Consider the following 11,622-nt stretch of genomic DNA (forward strand, 5'->3'; position numbering starts at 1 on the left):
ATTTTTTCTTTTATCCATTTGTTTTTTTGGAAATTAAGATATGTGTCATTTAATTTCCATATATTTGTGTATTTTCCAAATTTTCTTAGGTTGTTGATTTCTAATGTAATTTCTAATTTAATTATATTGTGATTGAAGAATATCCTTTGTATTCTTTTTAAATTCACTGAAGTATATTTTACGGCCTAACATACAGTCTATCTATCCTGGAGAATATTTCACGTGCATTTGAGAAGAATATATACTGTGTTGTTGAGTGAAGTTTTCTGTATGTATGTCAGGTCTAGTCAGTTCAAAATGTTCTTCAAGTCTTCTATTTCCTTGTTGATCTTATTCCTAGTTGTTGTGTCCATTATTGAAAGTAGGGTACCGAAGTCTCAAACTATTATTGTTGAATTGTCTATTTCGCTCTACGTTTCTGTCTGCTTTTGCTTTGTGCATTTCTGGGGCTCTGTAGTTAGGTCCACATGTGAGTACAGTTATTACATCTTCCTGATGGACTTTATCATTATGAAATGTCCCTCTCTATACCTAGTAGTATTTTGTATTTAAAAGTCTATTTTGTCTGATATTAGTATAACTATGTTTGCATGCTAAATCTTTTTCTATCCTTTTACTTTCAACCTATCTGTATCTTTGTATCTACGTGTGTTTCCTACATACTTTTTAGAAGTACAATCTTCTATCTGTTTTTTGATTGGATTGTTTAATGCAGTCACATTTGATGTTACTGATAAGGTAGAATTTATATCTGCTATTTGGTTTTTTGATTTTCTATAGGTATCATGCCTTCTTTGTTCCTTTGTCCAACCTTTCCTGTTCATCTTTTTATATCATGCATTTTCTAGTATAACATTCACAAATCGAATAATACATTGTTATAATTATCACTTTATGCAATGTTACATCTTCCAAGGAAGGCAAGAGAAGAAAGCAGAGCAAGTACATATTTATAGAGTTTGTTTCATTAACCTTTTTATTTTCTATTTTTTAATTATTTCAGACTGTAGATCTGAGTTACTATCTGGCATCATTTCATTACTCCAATATAACTTTGTACCCATCCACCTCCTTTGTGCTGTTCTTGTAAAATATTTTACATTTGTATATAAGCACAATGGTAAATCAATATATATGCAATTATATACAAATATGTATTGCTTTATGTTATTTAAATAAGTTAATAGAAAGAGGAAGAAATATGCTATTGTATTATGCTTTATAATTAACTACACAGTTACTTTTACAAGCACTCTTTGCTTTTTCATGTGAATTCAGATTACTGTCTGGTATCACTTGCTTTCATCCTAAAGAACTCTCTTTAATATTTCTTGTTAGGCAGATCTGCTGGCAACAAATTCCTTCAGCTTTTGTTTATCTGGCAGTGTATTCAGTTTACCTTCATTTCCTAAAGGTAATTTTTTGGTGTTTAAGATACTTGATTGACAGCCTTTCATTCAGTATTTTGAATATGTCATCATGTAGCCTTCTTGTTCCAATTTTTTTTTTCATGAGAAGTCAACTTTAATCTTCTTGGGGTTCTCTTGTACATGATGAATCATTTTCTCTTTGCTTTTGGCTTTCAATATTTTCACTATGATGTGTCTGGCTATGAATCTCTATATTTATCCTATTTTGGGTTTGCTGAGCTTTTTAGATGTATAGATTAATGTTTTTCATAAACTTTGGGAAGTTTTTAGCCATGATTTCTTGGAATATTTTTTCTACTTCATTTTCTCTCTATTCTTCTTGCACCCCTATTATGAGTATGTTGGTGCATTTAATGGCATCCTACATTTCTCTGCTCTGTTCATTTTTCTTTTCCACTTTTCTTCAGATTTCATAATCTATAACTGATCTATCTTCAAGTTTTTTAATTCTTTCTTCTTCCAACTCTAATGTGCTGTTGAGTCCCTTTAAAATTTTTTTCATACCAGTTATTATACTTTTCACCTTCAGAATTTCCATTTGATTACTTTTATAAGTTCTGTCCCTTTATTGATATTCTCTACTTTCTTTAATTCTTTAGACATGGTCTCCTTTCATTCTTTGAACATATTTATAACAACTGCATTGATGTATTTGTCTGATAAATCCAACATCTGAATCTCTTCAAGAGCAGTTTCTATTGCTGTTCTTCTCAACCCCCTGCTCCCTGTAGAGGTTACAATTGCCTATTTCTCTGCATGTTTCACAATTTTTGTTGACAACCGGACATTTTAAATAATATAGTATAGCAATTCTGGACACTGAGCTCCCGTTCCCTATGACACTGGTATTGTTGTTTGCTTGGTTATTTATTTAATGGCTTGGCTGAGCCGACTCCATGCAGTCCATTTCCCCTGTAGCATGCAGCCTCTGATGTACTTGTTCAGATTTTTTTCTTGATTTTAATCTTTCACCTGCAACTTAGGGTTCATACCTGGTTTGGCACAGGCCACTTACTGGATAAAAGTTATGCTTAAGTCCCTTCAGCCAGTTAGATTTTTACTCTTTTCCACTGGATCTGTGTGAGACTTGGAGGTTACTACCAAAGTTCAAGAAGTATATGCTTCTGCCCCACATTCAGCCAAGTACTAACAGCTTAGATTTTCCCTCTTCAATCACCCCAGAGATACCATAGACTTGAGCATGTACTTAGTCTTCCAAATTGCTAGGGATGTGTGTGATTTCATTTTTACGCCTGGTTCCCAAGTGGTACTCCTGGGTCAGAGTAACATTGTTCAGCCAGTATTTAGTTAGAGGTTGTGTTTAAACCCCTAGCGCAAGTAAGGCTCCTCTTCTTTGCTGTTTCATCTGTGTTTGGCTTGAGGACTGCTTCCAGGTTCACCTTAGGTCCTGCTCTGATTGCTTCTGAGTGGGTGTAGCCCTGTGCTTATACACAGCCTTTCTGACACCCAGGACTGACTATGATCCCAGGAGGGCTCTTGACTGTATTTTCCTGATTCTCTCTGTTACCAAACTTATGACTGCTTGCACATTTTGCCTACTGAAACTTGTCACAGAGTTATAATTGCCCTCATACTTGGTCTCCACCAAGATCTCCATTATTTTTGACAATGCCCCTTAGTCACAGAATTCTTCGTGTTCTGTTCCACATAAAGTCAGTTCCTTTAGGTATAGCTGTGGAGTTCTTCATCCTTAAGGCCTGCATTTCTCTTTAAACAGAATCTCTGGAACAGTGTGCAAGAACTAGAGACAAAGACAGTAATATACTTCTGCCAGAGTAAAATCCCTTTTTTATGAATGGGTGCTGGGGTAATTTTTGGCTTACTTCTTCCAGTATAGACTTCTGACCTATGAGCAAGCTTGGGTAGGAACAATAGGGGCATAGTATTATTAACTTACTGTTCCTTGGTGAGTGCTTCCACCCTATAAGTGAGAGCGTTGTGGGATAAGAGAAGGCTAGGAGAAGAGAAACCCAGTCTTCGTGGGTCTGCCTGGAACAGAGCTTCTACAAAACAGAACTGGAGAGGAGATGAGAAAAGCCAAAGGCCTGCCCCTCCCAGGTAAAACCATAGCTCTAGACAAGGAGCCAGGGGAAGAGGGAGCCCTCATCTTCTAGACCACAGCCACCTGGATTAGAATTCCCTTGAGTAGTTTTCATAAAACAGAGCTTGAAGTGGGACAGATTGTGGTTCAAATGCCACTGACTCTTGCTGTTCTTTCTAAGATTTAGTAGATTTCTTGAATATTTCTCCCTTTGCTGTGTTCCCCTAGGACAATATCCAGAAACTATAATTTTTTAAAATATATTTTTCAAGTTAAACAGTTATTTCTTGGTGAGAGAGTCCACTGTGCTCCTCATTTCTCCATTCTGGAAGTTGCTTCCCCAGATAACATTTTTAAAGGTTAATACTAGCCCCTGAATCAATCTTACTCATTTGCAAAATTGTTCTATTTCTACCCCTTGCTTGTTATTTCAAGTATTCCTTTAGACATATTAGAATTTGTCTACTCCTCTCCCTCCACCATTACAGTGCAATCCAGAATTTCTTATTATCCTTTTAAAATATGAACTAATTAGCCTTTGACATATAGCATACTCAAATCTAAATATCTAAATAAATTATAGCCACTAATTCTTGCCTTCATTCAGATGCTTATGGTTACTTTAGACCTTTCTTTTTCTTTGAGACAGGGTCTTGCTCTGTTACCCAGACTGGAGTACAGTGGCATGATCACAGCTGGCTCACTGCAGCCTAGGTTCAAGTGATCCTCTCCACCTCAGTCTCTTGGGTACCTGGGACCACAGGCATATGTCATCACACCCGGCTATTTTTTTTTAAATTATTATTTGTATAGATGAGGTCTCACTACATTGCCCAGGCTGGTCTAGAACTCCTGGGCTCAAGCAATCCTCCTCCTTGGTCTGCCAAAGTGCTGGGATAAGAGGTGTGAGCCACCGCGCCCAGCCACTTTAAATCTTATTTTGTATCGCTCATAAGAAAACTTATATGTATTTTATGTGTAAGTATTGGGGATACTTACATAACAAACTTTGACTACTCAAACCTCCTTCATCTTTGATGTTATCAGTACCCTAAAAAAGAGCCTTTCATACAGTAGGTGCTCAAATACAATCATGCATTACTAAATGATGGGCATACATTCTGAGAAATGCATTGTTAGGTGATTTCCTCATTGTACAAAAATCATTGAGTGTCCTTGAACAAACCCAGATGGTATAGCCTACTACAAACCTAGGCTATGTGGCATATAGCCTATTGCTTGTAGGTTACAAACTTGTAAGTATCTGCATATCAAATATATCTAAATATACAAAAGGGACAGCAAAAATATAGCATTATAAGTTAATGGGACCATTGTTGTATATGTGATCTGTTATTGACCAAGATATTATGTGGCACATGACTATACATGTAGAATAAACAAATAGAAAGGGATTATTTCCTTTAACAGAAATAAGCTGTCTTCCCCTAAAAGGGTATACCTGCCTACATACTGGTAAAACCTATCCTTTGTTGCAGGTCCTCTCCTCCCCTTGCTAGATTTGTGGGACTCACAAAGCTGTTTCCAGAGACACTTGTGGAGCCCCTGCTAACCTACCCCACTAGAACTTAAAAGTTTTCTTGGGTAGCATATGCTTTATTCTGCCTAGAGTTAGTAAGCTGAACTACATGACCCAAGGACCCTTATCAGCTTCCTGTGTTGATAATAGCAGAAGACCTTTGTTACTCTTGATTGAACTTTAATGTTTTATCAGAAATCCTGTATATTTTATAGACTCTTGAGTACCTCCATTTTCCCCCTTAAAAAGGTAGTCTCAGCCCAATCAATCAATGTGATTCTCCCTAAAAGTGTAGCTTGAAATGGCACAATCATCATTTGCTGAACTTACGTAACACATATGACGTTAGCAACAGCAACTATCGCATACCTCTTATGTATCTCTTTCTCTTGAAATAATTTCATTCTCATTAAGTTAAAATTACACATGAATGGTCAAAGCACTTTACCTGTTCTCTATAACCAAAACCTCACTCTCGATATAGCAATCCATAAAGACTCATAAAAAAATTCCAATAAAGATTGATGAAGTATGCCACCCAATGGAAGTTCTATTGTACTGCATTCATAAAATAATTATATAAATCAGCATTTGTAATCCCCTTGAGGTTACCAAAAACACTACAGAGTTACAAAAGAAACACTGAAAAAAAAAAAAAAGGAAAAGTGGTCATAGTAGGGAAAGGATAGTCTTCAAAAGCAAAGACACCTAACACTCCAGCAGCAATGGTGATATATGAACATCTCCAGAAGACCAGGGTAGAAAGGTAATAATGTGCTTCAAAAACACTTAGCATTTACAGTGCACTCCTCCCAACCTAAAATGGGAGTTGGAAAAGTATACATGGAAACAGTATAATTAGGTTCAAGCTCCTGAGACTAAGGCTGGAATCTATTTCTTATCCCACTGCTACAAAATTCAATCTTAGAAATTGCTTCTTAAGTATGACTCAGATTCAACCATTACTTATTGAGTACCTACTATATCCCAAGGCATTGTTCTGTTTTGTTGTTGTTGTTGTTTTAAGAGACGAGATTTCGCTATGTTGTTCAGGCTGGTTTCGAACTCAGAAACACAGAGAAAAACCAACCAACCAGGAGTCACTTTATCCTATTATGTATTCCACTGACTATTCTACAATATGTTAAGAAGATAACCAAACTGAAAATAGTCACTAAAATGTTCACATCCCACCATATAATGGTCACATTACTGATGAACACAGACATTTCTATTATTAGAAAGCAACTCTGTGACTGCCCTATATGGCTTGGCCCTGCAAAAGTGAGAAGCAGAATAAAGAGGAGAAAGCAAGGATTCATAGTTAGGAGTACTGACTTCAGTCCCATGGCAGTATAGGGGCAGTCTTATCCTTCAGTGTTTCAGATACTCCCGATATGTAAGAAAAAGAAGTTATACTCCTTGTTATGAAGACACAAAATAACACTGATGAGGTGCTAGAAGGTGAACAAGGAAAGTCCAAGACTAAACTTAGTAATAAGTTATTCTAGGAAACAACAAATGATAAGGTTTACCTAATGGCACAAATTTCTAATAGTTATTTTTATATGTGGCCAACATACGCTAGGCCTATGAGGCCCCAGAAAACTTCAATATCCATACACTGAAGAAAAGGAGCAATGCTTATTGATATAACATTACCTTATTTGTATAGTATTTTACACTTTTCAAATATTGTCTATTATTACACTTGCAGAATTCCCAATATAACATGAATATATGGTACATAAGTATCAGCAAATGATCACCTCAAAATTATATACCTGACACAGCAGTTATAATACTGAAAAACTGAAGATACATGCAACATACTATAATATCAACTTAAAATTGTGTTTCTACTTCTGAATTCCATGCTACGCCTTAGAAAAAACAGAAAAAGGGTAAAACATACCAAATTACTCTAGAGGAAAACAGACCCTAAGTCTTATTATTGACAAGAAATCAGGCTTTTTAGTTACCTGGAATACTGAAAAACACTGGAATCCAGAGGCTTAAGTTGAAGAGAAGGTGATCTGCTTTCTTCTCCACCAGATGGAAGCACACTAGGGCTACGAATTCCCTCATATCCAGTGGTCTTGTTATTCAATCCAGCCATTTCTTGAACAGTAAGGTTCTTTGGTGGATTACTGAATACCTACAAAAGAAAGAAATGATTTGTAAAAATCCCAAATTCAAACCAAATGCCAAAGGATGAGTCAATCCTTTTGATGCTAGGAAAGAATGCTTGGCCAAATAAAAAGAAACCATTTTCTACACAAAACGAACAGTGCGCCATAATGTACACTAGGCATATTCAGTTATCAACCTTATCAGCTGGACACCAAACAGACCTCCCCCAACTTACTTATTGGCTCCTAGAATTATCCCACCCCCAACATAAACCCAGACCCCCTTATCATTGTCTAATTCTCTTTTGTGACTCAGTTTAAGGCTGAGTTTTCACTCCTCTGAGATGTGTGATGAGGGTAGGGATGGTGGGAAAATGCACTGCGGCAAGTGTCTGTGCCAGTTTGGGAGAAATGCATGCGACAGACTAACATATATTCACAGTACATACACACGGACATGCATCTGGATCTTGTGGGAGAGCCAGCTCATGAAAATAGTATGAATGATTACGGTGACGGAATATATACAGGAGGTAAACTGAATGAGAACAGGGCAGTCCTAGGAAATCTCCCAATCTCTACAACAGACTATCAAACCAAGACATTAGGGTATGAAACCTGATTATTCATATGCCTGGGTCTTGGCAGGATATCAGAAGAAGAATTAGTATTAAATTGCCTCTATCCTCACCAGTCTGACCTACCCTGATTGAGTGGTTGGAAGGTGAATCTAACATGCGACTAGCAGATCTCTCTGGGAAAGAGGGTCAAGAGGGAAATCATGCAGAAAGGCAAGGTTGGGAGGGGAAGATATATGGGTGCTATGGTGGCTGTCAGGAAAGGAGTGTCCCTGAAAGGACGGCCAACCTTATTGCACCCTTCAGCGTCCGGAGCTGGGCAACCATGTCCAAGAGACAGTACTCCTGAAAATTCAAAACAGCAGAGTCTTTATAAAGCCAGCCAGCCTGAAAGCAGGGATCAGGAAGGAGTACAAAGAACCACCCTTTCTTCCCAAGAGGAAGGAGGAAGCAATCACCCCTGAATCCTGGAAGAAAAGAGACAGGAAAACCAGACATTTAACAGGAGAAGCCTGTATGAGGATGGAACACAACGCTGAATATTCTGTGACACTGAATGTGACATTCACACTGTCCAGAGTCAGTACTGAATCCGAATTTGGCAAATAAATGATTTGACTCTTCTATTTTTGGTGATCTAAACATCAGTGACAGCAGAGCAAAGCAAAACCAAAAGATCCAAAGAAAAGAAGACCACCAGAAGAAATGGTTTATTTCTATGCAGCTTTCAAGATTGCTGCTTCCTTTAACTTATAGCCTCTGCTGGGGAAAATGTCATGTGAGAAAGATAAGGATGTACACTGCCTCTCACCTGGTGGTTCTCATTTTCCATAGTCATCTTCTTCTTCTCCTCAACAGTTTGCTCTCTAGGAGAAGACAAAAGTGCTATTTAGTTCACTCATGAAACTTCTCAGTTTAAAATGGACTGTTAATTGTAGATTTAGGTTATAATGTTCCTTCCAAATTACAAATAGTGTGAGTCTCATTGAGTAACTGAAGGTTCCTTTCTGAACTAGGCTACTGAAGTGAGATTTCAAGTGCCCCGAGAGAGAGAGAGAGAGAGAGAGAGAGAGAGAGAGAGAGAGAGAGAGAAACTAAAGACAATCACTAGTTGAGATATTCAAGAGATGGTTAGGAGGAACAAGGAACTAGGAGAGCAGTGAGGTGAGGAGGGAAATTATTTTTTAAGAACCAAAAAAGTTTCTCTCTTCTCAAAACTCCCATGTCCTATTAGAAAGTGTCAGGCTCCTCTACCCTATGATAGAGAACACCATCTCATGTATACTCAACTGTTTCTTAGCTTTGCTCAAGTACAGGTCTTCATCATTGAGTTCTTGTTCCTCTGGAACAGAGCACCTCCTGCAATATAGAGAAGAAATCATCTTTTGGAAGCAAAATGTGTCCTTCACTTTTACCTTTTACTTTCCTTACAACTATGCAGGTTAACAACCCTCTAACATTATAAAGTTCAGACCCCATTCAAATTATAAAACCTTGTTATATTTAAGGCATGAGAAAGAGAACTTTAAGAGTAAAAACTGAAAGAAGTACTAGAAAACGCATTCAGTTGTCAAAAGTAATCCTAGAAACAAACAAACAAAACTTAACAGTAATTGGCAACTGTATTATACCCAGTTTATAAAGGGGTAAAGTGGCCTGGAAGATTATGTATCCTGTACTAAAAGATAAAGTATTCAAATATGAGACTTCTAAGTACTCAGTTCCATATTCTAGTTACACAATCTCATTTACTCTCCATGGAAAGATACTTAGGCATATCCAGAGACTGAGGAAATGCTTATATTTATAGACCTAATCTTTGTTCATTTAACTTCTTCAATTTCAGACATTTTTACCCATTTTAGCACCTTTCTTTCTATCAGTAATCAGTATTTATCCTGCAAAATAAGCTTTCAGAAAGTCACAGCTAAATTGAAGCACACTGACTTATTATTATGAACCTATGTAACTACTGAGTCAAATTTTTAAAAACTTTTAAATTGAAGTTAATGTTCACAGATATGCCAGACACTACTTAGATGTTGGATGCTGCAAGGAACATATGGTATATTAGGAAGACAAACACACAAACAGCACTGAATATACAATAGGCACAGGTAATACTGTATAACATTGATTCAGAATATGAAGCATATAAAGAAAATCATTGACTTGACCTGGAATGTAACCCCTTGTTCTCGAAGAGTGTACAATCTCTTGAAGAGCCAAAACATACATACATAAAAAAACATTCAAAAAGTACAAAACAATATGTGAACAAATGTCAACAATCAAATACCAGAGGAAGTCAGAGTAAAATCACTGTAAACTATGGTCAACAGGAAAAGCATCACACAAAAGACTTGCTCCCCAGATGGATGTGATTAAGACAGACAGATGGAATGCAGACAGTCACTGCAAGCAAGAAGAATGACACTATCAAAGTCATGGAAGTAAGAGTAAGCATTTCATGTGTAGGGAATAGTGAAGCCACAAGCCTGGCTCAAGTATAGAGTCTGTGTTAAAATACAACGAAACTTAAGGCTAGATAGGTAAGGTAGTAGGGTCAGGTAGCACAGGGCCTTAAGTCCCAGGCTGAAGGGTGTAAATCTGACATGAAAACTGTTTTAGACTATAGAGATAAATCAGGAGTTACTTTGAGCATAAGATTGAGTCCTGGAACCTTACCTGTACTTTGGATGAGAATTATAATAACAAAACCATCTTGCAGGTAACATGGATGGATCAATCTTGCCAGGAAGCTTCCTCCATTTAAGACACTCATCACACTGAACCCATGTCTGGTCAGGGACCTTCCTGAATGAACAAAAATGGAAGTGTGACTATGTATGTCTTAGCTCCGTGCTTTCTCTTACATTAGAAAGGTGCAGCCTAAAACAGAAATAACCTAATTTTATATATGAAATGTGTTAGGAATGTTATCACCTCGGTGCCTAAAATGTATATATTTTTAACTTCATAGATAAAATGATAGAACTATAGCAAGTAACAAGTATTAACATGGTGAGCTACTATTATTTATGGAGGTCAATAATACTTACGCTATAACCAAAAACCACTTGTACCCCAAAAGCTACTGAAAAAAAAATTAATAATATTTATCCTTGCATCTCTGTTCCAAGCAAAAAATGGGGTAATTTTAACTCTAAAATGCATTAACTTGAAAATTTGTTTATTACTATATTACCAAGAAATAAAACCCACAGAATCATTTTGTTTGCCTCTGTCCAATCATGTAACAGGCTTAAAATGCATTTATGAGAGTCATGGAAGCATTGCCATTAACACATCTCCCCAATTTCCCTGCAGAGACTCCCTATTCCTTTTTATTTCCCTCTCAAAAAACCTTTGCTTATAATACTTCAATCAAAATTTTACTAGGTTAATATTCCTAAAGTAAATCTTAAAAAGTAATATAAATGTGATTAAACTTCATATCTAGAAATGGTGGCTCCAGACAACAATGAGATTAAATTATTAAGATAAAACTCTTCCAGAGATCAACTCTTAAAATGCATACCCACTCCCATTCCCGTCAGTTACCTACACTTTAGAGAGAATGTGTTTCTCTGAGAAAGAAGGTGGCCCTTATATGACAGAAGTACTCAGTATCTAAGGTGTGAAAGACAGGCTGGAGCGAGAATGGAGAAGGCAAGAGAAAAGACACACAAAGCAAGAAGAGGGGCACCTCAGCCAATTTCACTAACATGTAATTTAGCCTGAGTTTTATGTATGTTATATTTATACTGCTCTTATACTAGATAGTTCAATAGCGTGGTGTCGTCCTTTTATGTCTTCATTCAATAATTTCCTTATCATCTTAAATTGTGCTTTTTTTCTTTCTTTCTTTTTTTTTTTT

General features: G+C 36.7%; 1 protein-coding gene across 2 annotated transcripts in view; it reads right to left on the reverse strand.

Annotated features, from left to right (window-relative positions):
- The window catches only part of MORC4 (MORC family CW-type zinc finger 4), a 52,438-nt gene that overhangs the window by 7,890 nt on the left and 32,926 nt on the right, over positions 1-11,622 (reverse strand). For both annotated transcript variants that reach the window (XM_017546439.2, XM_017546437.2), the window contains exons 11-14: positions 10,431-10,559; positions 9,033-9,101; positions 8,554-8,608; positions 7,015-7,190 (exon numbers count right to left, since the gene is read on the reverse strand). In XM_017546439.2, coding sequence (XP_017401928.1) covers positions 7,015-7,190; positions 8,554-8,608; positions 9,033-9,101; positions 10,431-10,559 — 429 coding nt within the window. The remainder of the gene's footprint in view (positions 1-7,014; positions 7,191-8,553; positions 8,609-9,032; positions 9,102-10,430; positions 10,560-11,622) is intronic.

Source organism: Cebus imitator, unplaced genomic scaffold, assembly GCF_001604975.1.
Source record: "Cebus imitator isolate Cc_AM_T3 unplaced genomic scaffold, Cebus_imitator-1.0 Scaffold189, whole genome shotgun sequence".
In the NCBI taxonomy this organism is placed as follows: domain Eukaryota; kingdom Metazoa; phylum Chordata; class Mammalia; order Primates; family Cebidae; genus Cebus; species Cebus imitator.